Source organism: Myotis yumanensis, unplaced genomic scaffold (assembly GCF_028538775.1).
Source record: "Myotis yumanensis isolate MYYU_CA2020_CCGP unplaced genomic scaffold, mMyoYum1.0.hap1 SCAF_8, whole genome shotgun sequence".
NCBI classification, from domain to species: domain Eukaryota; kingdom Metazoa; phylum Chordata; class Mammalia; order Chiroptera; family Vespertilionidae; genus Myotis; species Myotis yumanensis.
Genome location: NW_027223759.1, coordinates 55,326,537 through 55,352,585, shown reverse-complemented (window position 1 = coordinate 55,352,585; position 26,049 = coordinate 55,326,537). Strand labels below are relative to the sequence as shown.

The 26,049-nt window shown below is 44.1% G+C and overlaps 2 protein-coding genes across 11 annotated transcripts in view; one reads left to right on the top strand and one right to left on the bottom strand.

Moving 5' to 3' along the window:
• Window positions 1–10,951, top strand: part of TANC1 (tetratricopeptide repeat, ankyrin repeat and coiled-coil containing 1) — a 239,471-nt gene extending 228,520 nt beyond the window's left edge. For all 8 annotated transcript variants that reach the window (XM_070422938.1, XM_070422940.1, XM_070422937.1 and 5 more), the window contains 6 exons: window positions 253–428; window positions 3,084–3,216; window positions 3,870–3,961; window positions 5,850–5,996; window positions 7,095–7,195; window positions 7,880–10,951. In XM_070422938.1, the coding sequence (XP_070279039.1) occupies window positions 253–428; window positions 3,084–3,216; window positions 3,870–3,961; window positions 5,850–5,996; window positions 7,095–7,195; window positions 7,880–9,296 (2,066 nt within the window). In that variant the 3' untranslated portion in view covers window positions 9,297–10,951. The remainder of the gene's footprint in view (window positions 1–252; window positions 429–3,083; window positions 3,217–3,869; window positions 3,962–5,849; window positions 5,997–7,094; window positions 7,196–7,879) is intronic.
• A 4,620-nt stretch (window positions 10,952–15,571) lies between these two features.
• The window catches only part of WDSUB1 (WD repeat, sterile alpha motif and U-box domain containing 1), a 50,993-nt gene continuing 40,515 nt past the window's right edge, over window positions 15,572–26,049 (bottom strand). For 2 of the 3 annotated variants that reach the window (XM_070422931.1, XM_070422932.1), the window contains exon 11: window positions 15,572–15,743. In XM_070422931.1, the coding sequence (XP_070279032.1) occupies window positions 15,586–15,743 (158 nt within the window). In that variant the 3' untranslated portion in view covers window positions 15,572–15,585. Of the gene's footprint in view, window positions 15,744–22,519; window positions 24,362–26,049 lie in introns of those variants that run through there. The other variant, XM_070422933.1, reaches the window with a different exon arrangement.

Below are 26,049 nucleotides of genomic sequence, written 5' to 3'. Positions count from 1 at the left end.
GTGTCTATTGGATGGACAAAGAAAAGAGCTTTGGTGGACTCGTTCAGTACTTCCTGATTCTAAGTTTAAGTCTTTCTGTTATCGAAATGTTCTAACTGAACAAGTGGAGAGAATAGGTAATGAAGCTGCATACCCATCACTCAGCTTCAGCGTGATAATGGGGTCCCCGAGTCGGCTTCTGGCCTCACAGCACCTGCATCTGGGCTTTGTCTTGCGAAGTTCACAGTCTGTGATTGGGCTTTTTTCTTTCAGGTGCCGCCCTTTCTTCTCTGGACAAAGAGGGTTTGTCAGCATTAAGCTGGGCTTGTCTGAAAGGTCACAGGGCTGTGGTCCAGTTCCTGGTTGAGGAAGGAGCCGAGATAGACCAGATGGACAAGAATGGCCGCACCCCCCTGGACCTGGCAGCCTTCTACGGCGACGCAGAGACCGTAGGTACCGCCGGTGGTCACACTGCTCGCCTGCCCTGCGTGCAGGGCTAGTGCCACAGAGAAACCAGGACCTGAACTGTATCCAGAGAGCGTGCGCCTGAGTGTGGTTTGTGTGTGTGTGTGACTGTGTGTGTGTGAGTGTGTGTGTGTGAGTGTGTGTGTGTTGTATTATAGGATATTTTTGTTTTTATTTAATTGTGTGACAATCTATTCCAGAATGTAGTAAAGATTTGAATAGACTCTGAAAGGCTTAAAAATACATGGTGACAAGCTGTATGTACAATGGATACACATATACACACACGCATGTGTAGTTTAATTTTCTTATAGTAATCCGTATAAATAGAATTCTTATATAGATCATTTAAAAATCACTTCTATGTATATGAGAAATTGCTAATCAAATAATTAGCTGGTTTGTTTTTAAAGCCAATATGGCGTTGCCTAGAATGCTTTGGGCGCTGTCTTTATCTCTTGACTGATGCTTAAGCCTAATTGAGATCTAGGGGATAAAACCTTAATAAACTAAGAGCTGAAAACTGTTTTTCAGGGTAGAAACCATGTCTTTGTCAGGATTCACATCTCTGGTCCCAGCAGGCACTAGAGAACTTCTCTGTTTTCTGTCAACTTTATTTCCATCCTAGGATCCCTAAGGGCCAGAGGCACCGACAGTCAGCTCCTCTAGAGTTATCACTTTTGAGTATTTAATATGCCCGGTGTCAGGGTTACCTGGAGAGACAGGGTTACATTGCTAGAAGCTGTGGATCTTGGGACAAACGCCATTGTCGCCTGCACATCTGGGCCTGATGCTTTTAAAAGGCAGTGACATCGGCGTTAAATGGTCTCTGTGTCCCGAGCACTGTAAACTGTACTTAATATTGACTTTCAGAAATAGCTCTTTCACTGAGCCTCACCTATTACACTTAAACTTTTTATCTCGTACTGCCTTACCAAATCCTGCAGTTTACCAACAACAGGGAACAGTGAAGGAGTGTAGCATTCTAGTACCTTTTTTAAAACTGTGATGAGCAAAATAACATAAAATGTGCCACCAGAGCCATTTCTAAGAGAAGAGTTCTGTGTGTGAACTAGACTCACCCTGCTGTGCAGCTGATGTCTAGACATTCTTACCTTGCAAAACTGAAAATCCCTCCCCATTAAACAACTCTTCCTCACTCCTCCCTGCCCTGGAAACCCCATTCCACATCCTGTCTCCCTGCGTGGGGCTGCTCGATTGAGTGGAATCTACAGCATTTGTCCTTTCCTGCCAGGCTTATTCCGCTTCGCATAATGGCATAATGTCTTTGAGGTTTATCCAGGTTGTAGCACGTGACAGGATTTTCTTCCTTTTTAAGGTTGAATAAACAGTCCGTTGTGTAAATGTACTATTTTCTTTACCCAGTCATCTACCTATGGGAGCTTAGGTTTTCTCCATCTCTTGGCAGTTGTGAATAGTGCTGTTATGAACATGGACACGCAAGTATGTCTTTGAGATCCTACAAATTCTTTGAGATCTACGCATATTCTTTTGGGTATAGGCCCAGACGTGGGATTGCTGGATCTAATGGTGATTCTATTTTTAATTTTTTGAAGAACCTCCCTACTGTGTCCAGAGTGGCTGCACCATTTTCCATTCCCACCCACAAAGCACAGGGTTCCTGTTTTCTCCACATCCTCACCCACACTTACTGTTCTGTTTTATTCATTGTTTTTATGGTAGCCATGCTAACAATGTGAGGCTGTACACCCTAATTGTGGTTTTGATTATTTGCATTTCTGTAATGATTAGTGATGCTGAACATCTTTTCATATGCATATTGGCCATTTGTATATCATCTTTGGTAAAACATCTGTTCAGACCCTTTGCCCGTTTTTAAGTTGGGTTATTTGGGATTTTGTTGTTGACTTGTAGGTGTTCTTTATATATTCTGGATGTATATCCCTCTGTTGTCATTTAGAATAGCAGGCGGACTGATAGGGTGTATCTATCAGATCCACATGAAACTGGCTACTGTCTTCTTATTCAGTAAGTGGAGCCATTTGAGTGGCCAAAGTGGTTTCTCCTGTTGTTCTCTGTTTAGTCCAAGTGACAACTATTTTATCACATCAAACTGGTTGTTGTACCAGGGTCTCCAACTTGCCATCTTTGTAGTCCCAATATTCAGGTCTCACTCCTAAGCCTGGAAGTGAGTTATAATCGGGTCCCTCTGATCCCAAGCTGCTCATCCATCCAGCCTGTTGTTCCCCGCTATGTGGGTCTGAGTGTCTCTGAGGTGCCCGTGGCTGGAGCCTCCAGCATGCTGGAGCTGCTGCACGGGGCCTCCTAAGGGATTGGGGCCTTGTCTCATCTCTGTGGCCCGGGAGGGGTGAGACAGACACATGGTGACGTGTGCATGTACCGTCCTATGGTATGTGAGTGTGTGTACACACATGTCCCTCCCGGGGAGCCTCACTGCTGATTTCAAATTCACTTTAACAGAGCAGGTTCTAGGTATGGCTGCCACTGCTCTTCTCTGTCAACTTTATTTCCATCCTAGGGTCCCTATTGGCCAGAGGCACCGACGATCAGGAGAAGCTCCTAAGCCAGCCGCTGCAGGTGGCCCAGGGACAGCGCCCCTGCCAGGAGCCGCCCCTCATGCCTCTGTCCCCCTGCAGGTGCTGTACCTGGTGGACAAGGGCGCTGTGATCGAGCACGTGGACCACAGCGGGATGCGTCCCTTGGACAGAGCCATTGGTTGTCGAAACACATCGGTAGTGGTCACGCTGCTGAGAAAAGGAGCCAAATTAGGTCAGTAAATGCCTCCGTTCAGCAGCGAGAGGAAGGGTGACCTGCTCCCAGGGTTAGCTGTCAGGTTTTTGGCCCTGGCCAGCATGGGTCAGTGGTTAGAGCATCAGCCTGAGTACCGAAGCGTCCCAGGTTCGATTCCCAGTCGAGACAGGGCCAGGAGCATGAATGGTGTGAAGAGGGCAGAGGGATACCGCTGAGGCATCTAGAGTGGAGGCTGCAGAGGAGCGCACATGGACGCTAGAACATACACCTTCACCGCCAGTGGTCACGGGCACGGCTGGAAATGAAGGCGATTACTATGCAGCCTTGTTTATTTTTACCCCGATGCCCATCGGAAGGGAGGGATGGGTCGTGGCTGCTCTGCTGCACTAGTTTCCCAGTGCTTTCTCGTCAGAATAACAACAGTTTGTGCCCAGTAACAGTTCCCCTCCCAAGGGCTTACTTAGTTCAGCGGCAGGTCAGCAGGGGTCGTTTCCCAGTCCCGGGGTGTGCTGCCGTCTGGAGGCCACGGGACACCAGCAGTGGTCCCTGCTGTGGGGTCCCTGCCACGGGTTCCCGCCATGTGTGAGCGCAGCTGGGCTGGGCCCTGGAAGATCTGCACTCCTTTCCTCCAAGGCCGCGGAGGCGCCTCTCACTGCATGTTTATTTTGCAGGAAATGCTGCGTGGGCGATGGCTACCTCCAAACCTGATATTTTGATTATACTTTTACAGAAATTGATGGAGGAAGGAAACGTGTTGTACAAAGTAAGTGCTGCTGCCCTTTTCTGCGGCGTTGCCATGGCCCGCGAGCAGCCTCTTAGTTTGGTGCATAATGGATGTGGCTGTGCAGCTGCACGGGTCCACGTAGCGTGGCTCCCATAGACGTTCCGAGAGAGGCCACTGGCCTCCTGCCCAGGCTCTCATATCCTGACGGCAGAGGCTTCAAGGTAGAAAGCACTTCTGTGTGAGAGCCGTCATCTCTGAATGAGTCCCTGTGGCTGTAACCGTGGCCCGAAGCCTTGGTGTAAAGGCAGCGTGGCTCCTGATTTAACTGGCACGTCCTACAGGAGACTCCTCAGGGCACGGAGCCGGGAGATGCCGGAGAGGAGCACCCAGGAGACATTTTCGGAAAAGAGCAAGCCTTGCTTCTCTTACTTTAGTGTCTTTAAGCTTCTAGAGCAGCAGTTCTCAACTGCTGGGTCGCGACCCCTTTGGCGGTTGAACGACCCTTTCACAGGGGTCGCCTAAGACCATCCTGCATATCAGTATTTACATTACGATTCATAACAGTAGCAACGTTAAAGTTATGAAGTAGCAACGAAAATAATTTTATGGTTGGGTCACAACATGAGGAACTGTGTTTAAAGGGCCAGAAGGTTGAGAACCACTGTTCTAGAGTGTGAAACTGTTTCGAGAGACGTTTTCACCTAAGATATTAAGTAATATATAACACTGAACGAAGTGTTTCCCATTTCCCCTTAGAAATGGAAATATGACTTACACATGAATAAATTTGACGTTAAAGTGAGTTTTCTAAAGTAAGACACCAGATTAGATCAAAAGCAAACTTTGGGAAGGGCAGAAAGTGACGATGGGAGGCTCTGCTGTTCAGTCTGTGTCACACCCAGCTTCGGTGCTGTGTGGCCGAGGCAGCCACAGATGATACGGAAGCGAAGTAGTGTGGCTGCATCCCAGTCACACTGTGTTGGTGGAAATCAGTGGCCAGCCACCTTTGACCCGCAAGCTGTGTTTTGCCAACCCCTGGGTTAGTTAGATGCTTAGGCCACTTACATAGATCACTCTTCTTTCCTCGTCTGTGATTAGATAGAATTAAAAGATTCTAAAAACAAAAACCTAGATTATGACCATTTTAATCCTTTTTACCAGGAGACGACAGCACTTGCAACGTTTTTAGTTTTTCCCCTTTCAGAGTAATAACAAATAAATAGGCATGTCGCATGACCCAGCAGGGTTCCTGTCCTGGAATCAGTTTGAAATTGAGTTCAGCGTGTGTACTGTTGCGGCTCTGAAGTGGTTTTAATGTGAATTTTGGTCGGCAATTATGTTAGAAATACCAAGCCGTTTTCAGCAGGCCGCACACCTGCTGCGCGGAACCGGCTGAGCATAGGAGATGGATTTCTTGAGCCTTGAAAATGACGCCTGGTGCTGTTCTGATTTTTAAAACCCATGCTTTCGTTCCTCTCAAAAGAAAAGATTATTATTCTACAGCAAGACTCTACTTGCCTTAGGAACCGCATTGTGTTTTCACTTGATTTCTGTTACACTTAGCATTTAAATATCTCTATGAGATATAAAATGAGAGACATTCACAGAAAGGTTCTCAAAAATATATAGCAGAAGATAATGTGCTGCGTTAAGATTGTTAGTTATCAGTTTGGCAGTTTACAGGCGCCTTCCTGTGAAACCGGCTTCTGTCTCGCCTTGTGAAGCGCAGAGCCTAGCGGGCGGCGAAGCCACGTGTGTTCACGCTGGTTAGCATCTGACTCTGGTTGTGGCGCTTTCTCTTCAGGACCCTTTCAGCGTGCCGGCGTGGTTTCGGCAGTGGGGGGAGAATAACCTCTGTAGGGTGTGGGAGCTTACCCATCCTGGAGCCTCTGGTACAGGATGACTGTCTGTGATGCTTGGATCCTAGAAAGGGAAGATGAAGGAGGCAGCCCAGCGGTACCAGTATGCCTTACGGAAGTTCCCCCGAGAAGGATTCGGAGAGGACATGAGGCCATTCAATGAACTAAGAGTTTCTCTCTATCTCAATTTGTCTCGCTGCCGAAGAAAAACAAATGTAAGCTGTGCCCCTCGTTCCAATCCTTTAGCAATAGCCTGTTGCAATGGGGAAGGCCAGCCCTTCCATAGACCCGGTCATGGGACCCCCATCTGAGCTGCGTGCACATTGCTGCGAACCTGGCATAGGGTCCGCTGCTCCTCTTGGACGACCATCCTTTGATCGGTCTCACTGCCCACCTCTCACGGTGCTGACAGTGCACCTGGGTGTAGTTTCCTTTGCTTCCATGCAAACTGCTCCTCCCCGCCATCCCTCCCAGCCGCAGGGGCCAGCATAGTCAGAGTGGCCCATCCCCAGATTCAAATGGTAAAGTTCAACTCAACTGGATTGCAACCTGCCTGGAGCTTACTATGTTTGCTAAGAAGTTATGCCAGTAACTGCTTAAATCCTAACAGATAGTAGCTAACTCAGTTAATTTGTAACTCATAGCTAGTAGATTTGTTTTAGTACTTCTCTTCTACTTCCTTTTTAACTTTACCCTCCCACCACCAAATCTGTTGACCTGTCTGCTTCTGGGCCCGCGGTTCTGCCTTCCGTCCTGTTAGCGTGGATGATGCGCCCGGACCCCCTGTGGGCTGACCCTCCCGTGTGTGCTGGGTCCATCTGCTCCCACCTTCTGGTGCACTGCTTCTACCAGTTCTCTCTCCCGAATCATCTATTTTTGCTTCTCTACGGGATCCTCCTCTTAAGAATATTAATACACTTTACCTATCTCCTAACTTCAAAAACTAAACAGAAAAACAAACGCGCCTTGCCCTTCATCTCTCTCCAGTTAAGTCCCAATTCTCTGTTAACCTTTAGAGCAGTTCTCAACCTGTGGGTCGCGACCCCTTTGGCGGTCGAACGACCCTTTCACAGGGGTCGCCTAAGACCATCCTGCCTATCAGATATTTACATTACAATTCATAACAGTAGCAACATTACAGTTATGAAGTAGCAATGAAAATAATTTTATGGTTGTGTCACAACATGAGGAACTGTATTTAAAGGGCCAGAAGGTTGAGAACCACTGGGTTAGAGCAAAACTCCTGTTAAACAGTTGTCTGTAATTATGTTTCAATGCTTCTTTTGACTCGTCTATTTAAATATCGACACCAGGACTTTGGCATGGCAGAAGAATTTGCTTCCAAGGCGCTCGAACTGAAACCAAAGTCCTATGAAGCCTTTTATGCCAGGGCGAGAGCGAAGAGAAACAGCAGGTACTGTCTGGGGTTAGATGCGTGACTAGAGAAGCCTTCTTGTGCTTCTGGTGTCAGAGCTGCTGTTGACTTGGGGGCATCTGGCTCATAAGCTGTCCTGTGGGGCCTCTCATCCCTTTTCATACTGAAGGGGTAGCTTCCAAGAGGCACCGGAGTAGATATTAGCAATGGCTAAACTTTTCTTTTCTCCTGACACCTGAAGGACTATTCCTTCCTTCCACCCCAGCTGACACTGCAACATGAAGGTCCTAGGTGCGTTGTATTATCACAAGTAAAACTGCCCACTAGAGACATTAAGTGTGTGTGTGTGTTGCGGGGGGGGGGGGGGGTGTGGGGGGGAACGGGGGGCTGTGGAGAAGGGGGCAGGAGTCCTAGGACTTTTGAGTAAGAGGAGGTGTGGTGAGAGGGGAGGGGGGAAGATCACTTTAAGAGGATTCTGAGGCCACTGACTTACGCCTGTTCTCATTCCCAGCTCAGTGGTCTTCATAGAGGCAGCCGGGCCGAGCCACACGGATCTGGCTTGCTATTAGCAGCCCCGCTGAGCTGAGTGACGCTAAGCTAGTTACATGGGTCCTGTCTACCAGTGAGGGTTCACACCTCTCATAGCCGAGCTGGGTTAGGAGCAGCTGCATTCAGAGCATGTGTTTGCGCGGCGTGTGATGGTACCTTCTCTTTCACATGAAGGCAGTTCGCGGCCGCGCTGGCGGACCTGCGGGAGGCTGTGAAGCTCTGCCCCACCAACCAGGAGATCAGGAGGCTCCTGGCCCGCGTGGAGGAGGAGTGCAAGCAGCTCCAGAGGAGCCAGCAGCAAAAGCAGCAGTGCCCACCGCCCGCCCCGCCCACGGACTCGGATAACGAAGAGGAGGCCCCAGCCCCAGCGCCCGGCGACCACCTTCACCTTGAGGAGGCTGCAGAGGACACTTCTCCGCAGGAAGGCTCCGTTTCCCTGACTCCCCGGCCCCACCCCTCTGCTCCTTCCCCGTACATCCGGAACCTTCAAGAAGGGTTGCAGGCCAAGATGAGGCCCGCCTCGCCACAGAACCGGCCGGGAGCCGCCCAGCCCCCGAGGGAGCCCGTGGCGCAGCCGGGGCTGGTCGTGCAGCCCACCAAGCAGGCGCAGATCGTGAAGACCAGCCAGCACCTGGGCTCCGGGCAGGCTGGCGTGAGGAGCGGGAGCATGAGACTGCAGGGCTCCTCCGCGCACCCTCCGCCGAGCCCCATGCCAGGCCGGATCTCCGTGGCCACCGCTGGCGGCCGAGGCCCGCACTCCGAGGGCGCAGGCACGTTCACCGCAGGGGCGGGTCCGGGGCGGTTCGGGGAGCGGCCCTGCCCCGGCGTCCTGGTGCAGCCCAGCGAGAGTGGTGCGGCGTACCCTCTGCCCAGCAAGATCAGAAGCGCAGAGCGGCTGCTGTCTCACGCTGCCGTGGCCGTGGACGTGGCCCCGCTGAGCCAGGGCGGGCCAGTGAGCGGCAGCGACATGCGGCACCCCGCTTCCCTGGCCAGCTCGGGCTCCTCCGGGTCTCCCTCCAGCAGCATCAAGATGTCCAGTTCAACCAGCAGCTTGACGTCCAGCAGCAGTTTTTCCGACGGCTTCAAGGGCCCGGGGCCAGAGGCTCGAGTCAAAGACAAGGCGGTTCACCAGGTCCCGAGCGGCACCGCCGAGCACAGACAGCGCAACACTCCATTCATGGGCATCATGGATAAGACGGCCCGGTTCCAGCAGCAGAGCAACCCTCCGGGCCGCACCTGGCACGCGGCCGTGTCGGAGGGGCTGCTGCCGCACACGCCTGCAGCCGGCCCGCAGGCCTCGAACCCGGAGAAGCCCCCTCTCAAGCAGGCAGCGGGGTATCACAGCCAAGCCAAAGCCTGTGCCGCGGCCACCCTGGGGGGCAGCATCCACAACGGGGCCCCCGTGAAGGAGCTGGAAGAAAGGAAGTGCCCGGTTCCAGCCCACTGTCAAGATACCAGGATAAGCAAGACTGTGGCTCATCTGTACCAGGAAAGCATCTCTAAACAGCAGCCTCACCTCGGCAACGAAGCCCACAGGAATCACCTTCCTGCAGCCAAGCCAAAGCGCTCATTCATAGAGTCAAATGTGTGAGCCTGAAGAGAGACCCGCTGGGAACTTGAAAAACTGTGTGTTGGCTCTTGGTGGTAATTAAAGTGTTTTTTTTTTATGAGAAAAATTACTTTTCAGCCATATTTTTTTTTCTTTTTTCCCTTGGGGGTGGATCAGATTTACTTAAAATGTGGGATAAAGTTTCTTTGATAAATACCAGAAGTCACCTTCAGTAAGAATGCTAACCAGAATTGAAAACTGCAATTAGTTATGCCTATTAAAATTAAACACTTAAGGCAGCCAAATAACTTGTGCTTTTCTCTTATGAAATTGTTTGGTTTTCATCACTCTTCTCCTAGCCTTAGCTGTGTGATAAGATCATAATATTTCTTAGAGAATATAAATGTCTAGTCCTCTGCTCTATGGCAAACATCATACTGTTTCTTCCAGAATATAAATGTCTAGTGATAGTTTTAACTCATGACTAAATTGCCAGATGATGTATTCTGGAAAAGATGGAATTTTCTAGTTACAGTTCCATTGAGTCAAATCCCAGTTTATATATCTATATATAAAATTAAGACCCCAGTGATTTCTAGCTGAATGTGTGTGACTATAAATGTTATATACCTGATTTTCTTAAGCAAAATACAGGAACAGCCAAGTATTGTTCCCTTCATAGCTGTTCCCTGAAGAGGATTAAGCACTTATTTCTGTTATGGTTTTCATTAAACATTTTTATAGCACCTTTTTTGAGCTATATTCCCATTTCAAGGTGTATTAATATTTGGAAACAGTGTAAGCTATTTGGAATCCTGATTGGTGGTCAAGTTGGATTGGGGCTAGAATACTAAGAATATAGCATTCTCGGTGACATAAATTAGCCTTCAACAGGGATAGCACTCCTGCAACAAGCCTTCCGAGGTCCTTTAAGGACAATATTTAATTTGGATCCTTAAAGTCTGGTTCGTTGGTTGCTTTTATTATACAATCATTATTTTATAGTCACATGTTGCATAAATAGCCAAGTGTATCCAGACATGTATATACTATTTCAAGTAGCTAATCTTTAAAAAAAAATAAGTCATATATTTGCATGTTCTTTGTAAACGTCATCCATGCTGGTTATTGCACTGAACACTATATTATTATGGCATGTTAACAGTGTACCAGTAACGGCACTTTATTTCATTTATATGAACACCTTTGAGGTGCTACTTAAGTTCAAACTGATGTATTATTCGTTTGTAAAGATAAGGTACAGGAATGAACCTTGGATTAAAGGTATTTTTATATGAAAATGGTGTGCTATTGAAGGATGTTAAAATGCTAGTTTGAGAGAGGCGGGAGTGTGTTTGTTTTATACATTGGGATGTGAAATTTATTTTCTGGCATTGGGGAGAAGGAAGTTCTATATTTACAGAATGTTTTAAAAATGAATCGTCGTAATGAAGTTCCTGTGAGCATCCTTATGGTTTTGTACGAATAGGAATCTTCTGGTGTTATTCTTCAACATTTGTCCCTGTTGTATTTTGTACAGCTTTGTTGTTTTATAGGCTTTTCATGAGTTCTGCTATAACTTCTATGGCTTATTTATTGTTTTCTTTAATATTTGTGAGTCTTACTCTTTTGTTATGTAGTTTTGTTTCTGCACAACTACTGTACTTTTCCACATGGAATAAAGACTATTAATAGAATTTGTTTTGCATTACTTTAAAGCAACCATGGGTAAGTAGAAAATGTCCTGGTGACAACTATCTGCCTTGCTTTAATCCAGGGTGATCTTGTTACCCTAGAGCAGTGGTCGGCAAACCGTGGCTGGCGAGCCACATGCGGCTCTTTGGCCCCTTGAGTGTGGCTCTTCCAAAAAATACTACGTACGGGCGCGCATGTACAGTGCGATTGAAACTTTGTGGCCCATGCGCAGAAGTCAGTTTTTGGCCTGGGCGAGTCTATTTTGAAGAAGTGGCGTTAGAAGAAGTGGGGGGTGTCGGTCGGTCGGCGACGGGAGATGCGGCACAGGCGGGCCGTGGGATACGCAGCACGGGGGAGGCGTACAAGATTCATGCACGAGTTGAAATGGAGAGTGAGTACGCAGATCTGCTCCTGCATGACAAGGTACGTTGGTTATCAAGAGGAAACATTTTGAAACGTTTTGCTTCCTTATTAACAGAAATTAAAGCATTTCTCCTTGAGAAGGGTGTTCACTATCCAGAACTAAGGAACGATCAGTGGATCCAAAAATTGTATTTCATGGTAGACGTTACGTCTCATCTAAATCAGCTTAATTGTAAACTACAGGGGAAAGGAAACACAATTTTTTCTATGTTAGAAGAAATTATTTCATTCGAAAACAAATTATCTCCTTTTGCTCAAGATTTTGAAAGAGAAACTTTGATTCACTTTCCAAGCCTGTTGAAACATTGCCAAGAAAATAATTCTGATATTGACATTTGCTATTTCAAAACAACACTTTTAAATATGAGGGAAGCTTTTGTCAACAGGTTTCAGGAATTCAGAAACAGCAAAGCGACGTTAGCCTTTGTTAAAAAACCTCTCAATGCTACTGTAACAGAATTAAGTTTTTCTCCCTTTAATATTGACATTGGCAACTTTGAAATGCAATTGCTGGATTTAAAAAACAGAACTGTGGAGCTCGAAATTTGAACGTCTTTGTGCTGATATAGAAATATTGGAGAAAAACAAATGTGAACTTAGTTCACAGCACAAGTGGTCTGCTTTGAAAGACCTGGAGAAGGAAGATATGTTGATTTTAAAAACACCTGGAATAGTATTCCTGACTCATATAATCAACTGAAAAAAAACTAGCGTTTGCTGTTCTTTCCTTATTCGGATTTACATATTTATGCGAACAATCATTTTTCAAGCATGAACCTCATCAAGAGTAAATTGAGAAGTCATCTTATTGATGAGAACCTGGAATCGTGCCTAAAATTAAAAACAACATACAAACCTGACTTACCCAAACTTTCCAAGGAGATGCAAGGCCATTGTTCACATTAGTGTTTGTCAGTCATTGCCATTATTTAATTTTATGGATATTGTAAGGAATTTAATTTTATCAAATAATATCGTTATTAAGTATGATATCAAGTTTTATTCAACTTACCTATAGTTTAAGACTTAAAACTTTAAGTAAAGTTTATTAAGTTAATTCTAGGGAACGTTGTAGAGTGAAAGAAGATGTAGTGTCGAGGATTGAGAAAGGTATGTTGAGATGGTTTGGACATATAGAGAGGTTGAACAAAAGAAGATGGACGAAACAAGTATACAAGACCAGTGTGGATGGGAGAGTTGGAAGGGGTCAACCTCAGCGAACGTACCTCAATCAGATTGAGGACATTTTTAGCAAAGGCCAGCTTAGGAGTACCCTAATTAAGTTAATAACAATGTACCTACCTATATAGTTTAAGTTTAAAAAATTTGGCTCTCAAAAGAAATTTCAATCGTTGTACTGTTGATATTTGGCTCTGTTGACTAATGAGTTTGCCAACCACTGCCCTAGAGAAATAGTGAAAAGCCTATTTTCATAGCAATACTACTAAATGCATATTTAATTTCATTTGGTCATAATTTTAAAATAAAGGTGTGATAGCTTCTAGAAATCCCCAAATATTCAAGGGTCAAAATTAGTCTTTTTGCCTGAAACAGGTAAGAAAGCATGAAGAAGAGCATTCTGGAATTTTCTTACCTGTTCTTGGTGTGTTTTTACTGCCAATAGGATATCTTTAGTACTGTAACTCTCAAACATCTTGGCAAAATGAACACTATTAATATAAAAGTTTGTTCTTCAGCACATTTGTATTCTTTTTCAGTTATAAGTGTATATTTGCCTATACACACATATTTCCGTTCAAACTAATATGAGAGTGAACATTAAACTGTGTGGTTCTGTAACAAAATCCTGACATAAGCCTAAGTATTCCCTAATAGTACTGCACGTTATTGTCTGGTTACAGCTATTACAAAAAGGCTAAATATAGTATTTTAAGTCCTTCTTTCAAGGTATATATTTAAACTAAAGGTTAAAAACTGGGTGGGAGGAAAAAGTGTTAATAGATAATTCTCGTTGATGACTTGTGTGAAGCTGCTAGTGTGACTATTAGAATTTATTACATATGACATTATGATTTTGATATATTCTTAGGAAAACTAAGACATTTGGTTCAGTCACACCAGAAGAGGCAAAGTCTCCTTGGGAAGCTACAGGTCAGTCCTGAGGCCTGGCCAGCGGGCAGGTGAGTGCTGCTCCATGGTCCTGAGCGAAGGGCGGGGCCTGCCTGGAGAGGGCAGCAGAGGGTTCATGTGGTGTCCGTTCCTGTGGGCGGTGTGGATTTGGTTTGTTTAGTTGTTTGTATGTTTGTGGGGAGGGGGAGTTGTTTGGCTTTGGTTTATGTGTAAGTACTTCATTTGGGAAATTATTGGCATCCTGGTTTTTTTTAGCCAGTTTGTTTAACAAAAAACTATACTGGTGAAATGTAGAAAAGACAGACAGTCATCTCTAACATTTAAAAAATAACCAAACTTTTATTGTTTTTCTATAAATGACTTTGATGTTTTTTAGTAATTTTTACATAAAAACCAGATTGCCTCCTTTGGAAAATAATATCAAAACAAAAGATATCTGGTCCAATGGTAGGCTCTCTCAATTAAAAAAAATCATTAAAATCATGTTAGCATCCTCTCTCTTTTAGAACATGTTCCCATCCTTTTTTTATCCTCTTAAGAATGTGAGAAGCATGTGTAATATAAAAAAAAGCCCCACAAACACTTGTAGCTATGACACACACAAAAATTCAGCAATACATTATTAGGATGACAGAAATTGTACAAAGCAGCAATTATAGAGAAAAGGCATTTGGAGATTTCTGTGGTAGCTAGGCTTTCTACCTTTTTTTAAAAAAAATGTTTTTACTGATTTCAGAGAAAGGGAGAGGATCAAGAGATAGACACATGAGAATCACTGACCAGCTGCCCCCTACTGGGGACCGAGCCCACAACCCAGGCATGTGCCCTAATCACAGAATCAAACTGTGACCTCCAGGTTCATGGGCAGATGCTCAACCACTGAGCCATACTGGTCCGGCAGCTTTCCATCATTTTGTGAACACACAGCTTATTAGCTACAAGTTTTTAAGATGTAGGAAAAGACTGACTAAAATATATACGGTAATTACATTGCTTATCCCCTTTTATTTCAAAGTTTTGAACAATTACAAGGATTTTGGGGGTAAACATATAGATTCTGGGTCCCTGCTTGCCCTTATAGTTTAGTTCTAACAAGCTTTGCCATTAGGTGTGTAAAGGCAATACAACCCCAACATCCTGAACTTAAAGTTTTCTTCTAAGTGAACACCTACCAGGGCATTGTATTAAATATCAGTCTACTGTGTAAAAACATAAAGTCAAAGTAAAACTTTATTCTTTAGAGCAGCGGTTCTCAACCTGTGGGTCATGACCCCTTTGGCAGTCGAATGACCCTTTCACAGGGGTCGCCTAAGACCATCCTGCATATTAGATATTTACATTACGATTCATAAGAATAGCAACATTACAGTTATGAAGTAGCAATGAAAATAATTTTATGGTTGGGTCACATGAGGAACTGTATTTAAAGGGCCAGAAGGTTGAGAACCACTGCTCTAGAGGTTAAGATTTTTTTCACCGTATAAAAAGGCTTTTATAGTAAAAACTAGAGGCCCGGTGCATGAAAATTCATGCACTGGAGGAGGGGTCCCTCAGCCTGGCCTCCCCCCTCTCACAGTCCGGGAGCCCTCAGGGGCGGGAGGCGACCCGGCAATCAGGTGAAGGCGACGCCCCTATCACACCTCTGCTGCTGCCACTGCCGGCAGTACAAGCCTCGGCCGGCCCTGGGCGGCTGAGCACCTGCCATCCAAGGCTTGCCTGCGCCTCGGGCCGGCTCTGGGCGGCTGGGGAGCTGAGGGTGGGTCTGGCTGTACCGTGCGCCTGCCAACCCCCCCCACCCCCACCAGTGGGGCTGAAAGGACTGTGGGACTCCAGTGAAGCTGAGGGATTGGGCACTGCCATCTTGTGGCTATGGGCGCCACCATCTTTGTGATGGTGTGATGGTCAATTTGCATATTTCTTCTTTATTAGATAGGATATAGATGTGTTTAGCCCATATATTTTAAAGAATTAAGATACTAAATAATTTTTGTAGGTAACTAAATTTAAGACGTTTACCTTTCTCCCATCTTGCTTTTAATAATGTCCAATTAGTATTTACCTTTAAATCATTCAAATGAGATCACTGATAAAATATAAATAATACAATATAATAGAAATAATTTTATTTTTGGTGTGTCTCTAGCCATCGATTGATGGCCATTTTCAGAGTCCTATTTGGTGTAAGTACTGCCGAAGAAAGAACAAGATTTGTCATGGGACTTGTACGTTTCTTTTTGCTGATCCAGTTTTCCATTGCTTCCTTTTCATATGAATAGCCATCTAAAACAAAACACATACACAAATTATTTGCAATGTAGAAAAAGGAAGTTAGGATCACTAAAATGAGTTGGATATAAAAAAACTCCATTACCAAGGCTTTGTTGTGATATATCACTACTGCCAAATATTTCTGCCACACTACCCTAATTTCTACATTTAAGATGCACTAAAATTGCACAAATCACCCTGAACAGTGTCAGTATTTTACTGATTCATTTTGAACACTACAACTGTCAAATTCAGATGTAGCGGAAAGGAAGAAAAGAGCGAGGCAGAGTATAGTGGTACTGAAGATACATAAGAACAGATACTGAGAGATTCTAAAACTCATCCCACTAAGTACTTGACAGTAAAGGTATGTATGATGCAAAAAATATTTCAGATCCACTGGCTAAAATTTGTAATGCCATGTTCTTGCAAAATTCTTTGCCTTTGCACATAAAAAGATTGGAGTTTTGGCTTCACTACACCTTTTTATACTGGTAACCCTTTCTCTTAAACTGAAAATATCAGTCCCTTAATTACATGTACAAAGTTACCTTTTTGCTTTAATCTACAATGCATACAACTGTTTCAAACGGACAATGTCTACATGTTACTGACAGAAGAGATCCAGTAGAGTTGTATAATTGCAAAACTGTTTGAAAGTCATTTGAAAAAAACTTGTTTATGTTACCAACTTGACATATAATTTGATCCATTTCTTTCCCTTTTAATCCTCTCAATTTTTAGAGATTGATTTGGCTTTCATGATCGATTTTAACTCTGTACATTCAAGTGGTTTCTAAGTAAAAATTGTAAAACAAGGTACATTCAGAGGAGTCCTTTCTATGTCCTTTCTCTTACAGGTAACCATGTATATTAGTTTTTGTTTAGTTTTTCCTTTTGTTTCTTTTTTGAAAATATAAGCAAATGTATGTGTACACACACAATTCATATGCATTCTTACATAAAAGCTAACATACTATATACTATTTTGTACCTGCTTGCTTTTTTATTTAACTACTAGAGGCCCAGTGCACGAAATTAGTGCACTGGTGGGGAAGGGTCCCTCAGCCCGCCCTGCACCCTCTCACAGTTCAAGACCCCTCAGGGAATGTCCAGGAGCCCTCGCTCCTTAACACCTGCCTGCTCGCTGCTCCTTAGCACTGCCGCAGAAGCAGGAGAGGCTCCCGCCACCACAGCTGCGCTCACCAGCTGTGAGCCCAGCTTCTGGCTGAGTAGTGCTCCCACTGTGGCAGCTCCTGCGTTGAGCGTCTGGCCCCTGGTGGTCAGTGCGCATCGCAGTGACTGGTCATTCCACCATTTGGTTGATTTGCATATTAGGCTTTTATTATGTAGGATATCTTGCTTATTATCTCTTCCCCACAGTACTCTACTGTATGGATGTATTGGTGAACACCTGGGTTATTTAGAATCTTTGCCTTTTACAAATAGTGCTTCAATGAACAGTAATATCATTTTTGGGGAAATTCCAGAAGTAGAATTGCTGCACCAAAGGGTAAACATATATAATTTGCTATATGTGCCAATATTTCCATAGGAATTCTACCATTGTTTTTATTCCTACTAACAATGTTGATGAGAATTCCTTTTCCCCTGAGCTTCACCCAAGAGAATATGTTGTCAAACTGGATTTTTATCAGTCTCTAATGAGCAATGGTATAGTGTCAGGTAGTTTTATTTTATTACACAGGAAATAGAACACTTTCCATATGTTTAAGAACCATTTGCTTTTCCTTGTTCTATGAATTGACTTCTATTTTTGGCCCATTTTTCTATTAGGTTGCCTTTTTCTTAATTTAGGAAGATTTTTTTTTTTTAGATTGAGATTTAATTGACATAATGTATTAGTTTCAAGTTTACAATATGATTCTCTCTCTCTCTCTCTGTCTATATCTATATATATATACACACACAGACACACATACACACACACACACACACACACTCTGAGTGGCCAGATTATTATGACCACCTGATGTTTGTAGGCAAATTAGCTATAATTTCACGCTGAAATTGCTAGAGGGTCAGACCATTATAAATAGGGAAGCAGGTTGTTTACCACGACAGAAGTGACTTTTTTTCTGAAGATATGGGTAAACAACGTGATTTAACAGCCTTTGAACGTTGGATGGATATATACATATGTGTGTATGTGTGTGTGTATATATATATCAAAATGATCATTACAAAAGGCCTAGTAAATGTCCATTACCACACAATTACAAATTTTTCTTTTTTTTCTTGTGATGAGAAACTTTTAAGACCCACTCTCTTAGCAACTTTCTAATATACAATGCAGTATTAACTGTCCCCAGGACATACTGATTTTATAACTAGAAGTTTGTAGGTTTTGACTATCTTCACCCATTTTACCTACTCCTTTACCCACCCAACCCACCCCTGGCAACTAACAATCTGTTCTATGAGTTTGGTGTTTTGTTTTAGATTCCACATATAAGTGAGGTTTATATGGTGTTTGTCTTTCTCTGAATTATTTAGCTCAAGGTCCATCCATGACAACAAATGTCAGGATTTCCTTCCTTATGGTGGAATAATATTTCATTGTACATATATACATTTTTTTAACCATCCATTGATGGACACTGGACTGTTTACATGCCTTGGCTATCCTATATTATAAAGAGGTAATACGCAAATTGACCCTCACTCTGTCACGCTGTCCCAAGATGGCTGTGCCCACAGCGGAGGCAGGGTTCCCGTAACGAGCCTTAACAGGGACCTGAGGCTGTGTGGCACCAGGCCAGGGCGGGGGACCTCAGACTGCACCCCCCACCTGGCGGGGCTTGATGGGGGCCCTGAGGCTGAGCCCCCCACCCTGGTGGGACTTGATGGGGGTGGGGCTGGCTGGGTCTGGATCTCGCACGATTTCAAGGCGCACGCAGGTGGGCAGGGACTTGACTCTGGGTCCCGCGGCATGCCCCAGACTCTGACAGGAGGAAGATTTTCATATACATTTTACTAATTTTCTTTCATCTCTGACACTTCTATTACAGAGGAAGGGCAAATAGCAATATTAAAATATTTCCTCTAATTCCCTTTTAATGTGCACAAATTTTGTGCACCGGACCACTAGTTGTAAATAATGTTACAATGAATGTCGAAGGTGCAGATATCTTTTCAAGTTGGTGATTTATCCTTCAGATAATACCCAGAATTGGAATTGCTGAATCGTATCGTAATTCTATTTTTTAATTTTTTGAGGAACCTCCATAGTATTTCCCATAGTGGTTGCACCAGTTTACATTCCCACCAACAGTGTACTAGGGTTCCTTTTTCTCTACCATTTCACCAACACTTCTTTTCCTTTTGATAACAGTAATTTCTGATGGGAGTGCACTGATGTCTCATGGTTTTGGTTTACATTTTAAACCCTGATTAGTGATTTTGAGCACCTGTTTGACCGTCTGTATGTCTTGGAAAAAATGTCTATTTAGATCATCTGCCCATTTCTTAATTGGATTGTTTGGGGGGTGGGGGGGTTTGTTTTGTATTTTTGCTATTGCATGGTATGAGTTCTATATATATTTCAGGTATTAACCCTTATCAGATATACTTTATTTGCAAATATGTTCTCATTCAGGAGATAGCCTTTTCGTTTTATTGTTCGTTTCCTTTGATGTGCATCAACTTTTTAGTTTGATGCTGTCCCACTTTATTTTTGCAGTTCTGCTGCATTTAAAAAGTCATCCCAAAGGCCAATGTCAAGAACCTTACCACCTATGTTTTCTTCTAGTTTCTGTTTTCAGGTCTTATACTCAAGTCTCTAATTCATTTGAGTTGATTTTTTAAAAAATATATTTTATTGATTTTTTACAGAGAGGAAGGGAGAGTGATAGTTAGAAACATCGATGAGCTGAAACCGGTTTGGCTCAGTGCATAGAGCGTCGGCCTGCAGATTGAAAGGTCCCGGGTTCGATTCCGGTCAAGGGCATGTACCTGGGTTGCGGGCACATCCCCAGTAGGAGATGTGCAGGAGGCAGCTGATCGATGTTTCTCTCCCATAGATGTTTCTAACTCTCTATCTCTCTCCCCTCCTCTCTGTAAAAAATCAATAAAATATATTTTTTAAAAAAGAAAAAGAAACATCGATGAGAGAGAAACATCGATCAGTTGCCTCCTGCACAACTCCCACTGAGGATGTGCCTGCAGCCAAGGTACATGCCCTTGACCGGAATCGAACCCGGGACCCTTCAGTCCACAGGCCGACACTCTATGCACTGAGCCAAACCAGTTAGGGCCATTTGAGTTGATTTTTGTGTATGGGGTACAATAGTGGTCCAGTTTCAGTTTATGACATGTGGCTGTTTAGTTTTCCCAACACCATTTATTGAAGAGACTATCCTTTTCCTATTGCATGTTCCTGGTTTCTCTGTTATAAATTAATTGATTTTACAATATGGTTTTATTTCTTGGCTTTCCATTCAGTTCTGTTGATTTATGTCTTTATGCCAATACCATACTGTTTTGATTACTATAGCTCTGCAATATAGTTTGAGATCAGGAATTGTAATACCTCCAGCTGTGTTCTTCTTTCTCAAGATTACTTCAGGTATTTGGGGTCTTTCATAGTTCTCAAATTGTAGGATTGTTTGATTTCATTGAAAAATACCATTGGAATTTTGATAGGGATTGCACTAAATTTATATATTGCTTTGGGCAGTATAGGCATTTTAATATTAATTCTTATCCATGAGCACAGAAAATCTTTCCATTTATTTTGTGTTTTCTTCAGTTTCTTTCATCAATGTCTTATAATTTTAGTATACAGGTTTTTCACCTCCCTGGTTAAATGAATTTTTAGGTATTTTATTCACTTAAATATGATTGTAAATGGGATTGCTTTAACTTTTTTGGTAGCCTGTAACTAGTATACAGAATACAACTAAATTTTGTGTAGTTATTTTGTATTCTGGCCACTTTACTGAAAACGTTGATTAGTTGTTAACAGTTTTTTGGTGGAGTTTTTAGAGGTTTCTGTGTATAATGTCATGACATCTACAGAGGTACTTTTACTTCTTCCTTTCCAATTTGGATGTCTATTTTTTTTCTTGCCTATGTGCTCTGGATAAGACTTCCAATACTATCTATCTATCTACACTAATAAAAGAGAAACATGGTAATTAGCGTACAACCGCTACCCTTTTCATTGGCTAATCAGTGAGTATATGCAAATTAACTGTCAGCCAAGATGGCGGCAGGCAGCCAGGCAGCTGAGAACAGGATGCTTGGTTGATCCAGCGATAAAGGGAACCAAGGTTCCTGCCTGTGGCTGCGGGGCTCTGAGCTCCTGAAGCAACAGCTCCAAAAGATACAATGTTTCAATTATAGAAGCTAAAAGATGGCGGTTAATCTGCATACTCAGGCTCCAAGTGGTAGAGCGAAGTCAAACAGCCCTGAAGCCACAGAGCAGAGAGGCCTCACTGCCCGAGGATCAGCAGAGCCGAGAGGCCTCCCGGTCCCGGGATCAGCGGAGCTGAGAGGCCTCCAGGCCCGGGGATCAGCGGAGCCTGATGGAAGCCCTGTGTGTTTATGCACCCTGGGGGTTCAGAGGTCCTGTCCTAGGCAGAGGCCTATGGTGAAATTTTCGACTCTGAGACGCAGCCTACGGGCTGGAAGGCGGCTCCTCTGACCTCAGTGCTGGAGAAGACCATTAAGCAGAATTAACTAAAGAAACCGATTTTACATCATTTCCCAGGTGGAGAACAGTTGGCATGTAAGCCCCTGACCAGTGCCCAGCCTCTCCTCTGTCAGTCTATCTCACTTTTAGGTACCATGTTCTTTGTTCTGTCTTAACTGTAACTCATTTTTAAACTAGATTGCTTTTAAAAGAAGACTAAATAAAGTTTCCCTTAAGTTATTTAGGTGGTGCTGGGGCTGCTGGGGGCCTGATAGAAGACACAAACACGCAACGGAGGGCCTGTACCCAGTAGCCCGAAGGCCCGCCACCTTGGTGCTGGGGCTGCTGGGGGTATCAGAGACACAAACCCGCAGGCCCGGCACCCAGCAGACCCAAGGCCTTCGTGGCAGCACTAAGGAGCAGCAAGCCAAGCGGTAGGAAGCAGCAAGCAGGTGGGCAGTAACAAGGGAGGGGTCCCGGACTGCAAGAGGGCACATGCTGGGCTAAGGGGACCCCCACCCATCCCCAGTGCACGAATTTCGTGCACCGGGCCTCTAGTACATATATAAAGGCTAATATACTGTGTCCGACTGGTAGCTATGACGTGCACTGACCACCAGGGGGCAGACACTCAACACAGGAGTTGCTGTAACACACACTGGCCATTTACAAAGAAACAGCACCGCGGACCTGGTGCCAACAAAGCAACATTCGGCTTCCTGCAAGTGAGACACAGGCCCCACCACCACCCTGGAGTGACAGCCCACCAAATTGCAGCCAATGCTGCCGAGACTCTATGGCGCAAAATGCAACCCGCAGCCCACAGCCCAGCCCAGAAATGGTGGCTGTGGGCACCGAGTAATGATGTCACATAGCAATGCCCGGCTTCCTCTCCCTAGTGAGTAGCCTCCTTGCAGTTTCTTTTTTTAAATTAAATCTTTATTGTTCTGATTACATTTGTTCCTCTTTTTTTCCCATAACTCCCCTTCTCCCAGTTCCCGCCCCACCCTCCGCCCTCACTCCACACCCACTGTCCTCATCCATAGGTGCACGATTTTTGTCCATTCTCTTCCCGCATCTCCCATTCCCCTTCCCCCCCCCCCCCCCCAAGAATAGTCAGTCCATTCCCCTTCTATGTCCCTGATTCATTGTAATCACCAGTTCATTCTGTACATCAGATTATTTATTCACTTGATTCTTAGATTCACTTGTTGATAGATGCATGTTTGTTGTTCACAATTTGTATCTTTACCTTTTTCTTCTTCCTCTTCTTAAAGGAAACCTTTCAGCATTTCGTATAATATTGGTTTAGTGGTGATGAAGTCCTTTAGCTTTTCCTTATCTGTGAAGCTCTTTATCTGACCTTCAATTCTGAATGATAGCTTTGCTGGATAAAGTAATCTTGGTTGTAGGTTCTTGGTATTCAGTACTTTGAATATTTCTTGCCATTCCCTTCTGGCCTGCAAAGTTTCTGTTGAGAAATCAGCTGACAGTCGTATGGGTATTCCCTTGTAGGTAATTGAGTCTCTTTCTCTTGCTGCTTTTAAGATTCTCTCTTTGTCTTTTGCTCTTGGCATTTTAATGATGATGTGTCTTGGTGTGGTCCTCTTTGGATTCCTTTTGTTCGGGGTTCTCTGCACTTCTTGGACCTATAAGTCCATTTCTTTCACCAGGTGGGGGAAGTTTTCTGCCATTATTTCTTCAAATAGGTTTTCAATATCTTGCTCTCATCTTCTGGCACCCCTATTATTCTGATATTAGTGCGCTTGAAGCTGTCCCAGAGGCTCCTTACACTATCTTCACACTTTCGGATTCTTTTTTCATTTTGCTTTTCCAGTTGGGTGTTTTTTGTCGAATCTTTGGTTTGATTCTTGTGCTCCTCTGGTCTGCTATTTGGTATAATATTCTTTATTTCAGTCCGTGTATGCTTACTTTCTAATTTCTTTATCGTAGCATCGAGGGTCTCATTAGTTTTCGTGAGGCTCTGCTCAAGTTTATAGCAAGCCCTCAAAATTGCGATTCTTAGCTCCATATCCTCCATTTCTGTCATGTTTTTTTGTCTCCGCATCTTTTATGCTTTCTTGGTGCACCCCCTTGTGGTCTTTGTGCGCAGTCTTGTTCTAGCCAAGCCTTAATTGTTGTAGTTAACACTAGAGGGATTTGACCACCAGGCCGACTGGCTGTAGGAATCACCTGTGTGGAAAACGTCTGCCTTCTGGGGAGGCGCTAATCCAGCCTTTGCCTGAGGCGATCGGCAAATGGCTGTGCGCAGGGTTTGGGCGGGGCGGGATCAACAGGGCAGGCGGAGGGAGCAGTTATGGCCGCTCTCAGTCCCGTTCCCAGAGGCTCTGCTTCTCAGAACCCCGGCAGCCGCTGCAAACCTCGGAGAGAAAGCTGCCCTCAGGTTCCAACTGATGCCGGATAATCCCGCTTCTCCCGTTTGAGTCTGGGTCCCTAGAGACTTGCCCGGATCTGGAGCCCAGAGTCTGAGACTCACTCCCGACCGAAAACGACAACCGCGCCCTCAGCCACCAGCCTGCTTTCGCGCGCACCTCGGTACCTTCGTATTTTCCACACTGCACCTCCTCTGAGCCTCGGTTTGCTGTTGTCTTTCCTTCTAGTTGTAGAGTCTCTCTTCAGCCAGCCTTCCTGTGGTTCTGGGTGATGTCCGTTCCGTCTTTTAGTTGTATTATTGAAATGGTTGTTTGCGGCAGCGGTCTCCGGTGTTTACCTACGCCGCCATCTTGGTCTCTTCTCTCCTTGCAGTTTCTTTAGCCCAAAAACATGACTTGCTTTTAGCCAGGTGCAAATATTTTACACTTTAACCAAATGTCTGTGAAGCGTTTTCCAGTGCCTCATCTCATTTGATCCTCACAGAAGTCCTGGAGTAGGTAGGTAGGAGACTCGGTGGAATCCTATTTTCTTTTCATTAGCCAGAAAACGGAGATGTAGAAAGTTTAGAAACTTGACCCGACTGAAAAGAAGAAAGAAATGGTGGACCTTGAAAATAACTTCAGGTTTTTCTCACAGCACAGCACATAGTCAAAAACTGCTGCAGTTAAATATTTTACCCTTTGTTCTCCCTGCATGATCTACAATAATAATCTGCTTGGTGTTGATATTTACTGCTACGTTGCTGACAAATTACCTGAAAGAGAAGTTGGGGTGCTTCACTGGGCTGGAAAAACTTTAGCTAAATCAGAAAGCAGGTCTAATTAAGCAAGTTTATTCTATATATATATAAAAGGCTAAGTTGACTCCCACATATGCAACACATATAAAGCTCTCGCTGATGCCAATCACACGCATGTGTTTCGATCTGTCATTGTTGATCGTGAATTTGGTTGACACTTCTATTACTGAGAAAGGGCAAATAGCAATATTAAAATATTTCTTCTAGCCAAACCGGTTTGGCTCAGTGGATAGAGCATCGGCCTGTGGACTGCAGGGTCCCAGGTTCGATTCCGGTCAAGGGCATGTACCTTGGTTGCGGGCACATGCCCAGGAGGAGATGTGCAGGAGGCAGCTGGTTGATGTTTCTAACTCTCTATCCCTCTCCCTTCCTCTCTGTAAAAAATCAATAAAATATATTTTTAAAAAATAAATAAAATATTTCTTCTAATTTCCTTTCACTGTGCACGAATCCGTGCACCAGGACACTAGTGTTACATAAAAGTGGCAGGAGTGATCTTTTTATTCACTCTCATTCCTGAACTGAAGGAAAAGCTTTTCACCATTGATTATGATGTTGGTTGTGGGCTTATCCTAATATATATACATATATATATAAAATTTTTATTGATTTTAGAGATGGAGGAGAGAGAGATGGAAACATCAATGATGTTACTAATGTTGTGGCCCCACCCCATAACAAAGAAACAGAATTTCCTGAGGATGAGGCCCAGAAATCAGGATTTTAAAAAGACTCCCAGGTGATTCTAATGTGCAGCCAAGGTTGAGGACCACTGCTCTAAAGGAAGACAGACACAGAGTGAAGGCTCCTCTCAGCACTGTGCCTGGCCATGACACTTCACCTGGCAGGAGTAGTCAGTTACTCTTCAGATTTCTTTGCTTGCTTCATTGTTGGCACTGCCCAAATTTGTCTTATCCTTCCCCTTTTAGAGAAACTAGTGTCAGTTAGGTAGCTCCCCCTTCTTAGAGGCCTTGATAACCTCAACTTCTCTTTGTTCCCTAAGTCCTAGAGATGGTAGATGCTTTCTGCAGATACTGTTACTGCCTTTTGCTTTCGTTTAAGATATAATTTACAGACTTGTGCAACCATCACCATTATCTAATTTCAGAATATTTTCATCACTCCATAAAGAAACCTGCAGCCATTAGCAGTCACTCTCCCTTACCTTGGCAACCACTATTTTGTCTTTGTAGGTATAAACAGAATCACACAATATGTGGTCTTTGGCATCTTTCACTTAGCATAATAATGTTTCTAAGGTTCACCCATGGCTGGTTAATATTCCATTGAATGAATATACCACATTTTATTTATTCATCCAACAATTGAGACATTTGAGTTCTTTCCACTCTTTGGCTATTACTATGAACGTTCATGTACAACCTTTTATGGCAACATATATTTTTAATTCTCTTGGATATATAGCTAGGAATACAATTGGTGGATCACATGGTAAGTGTGTTTGAGGA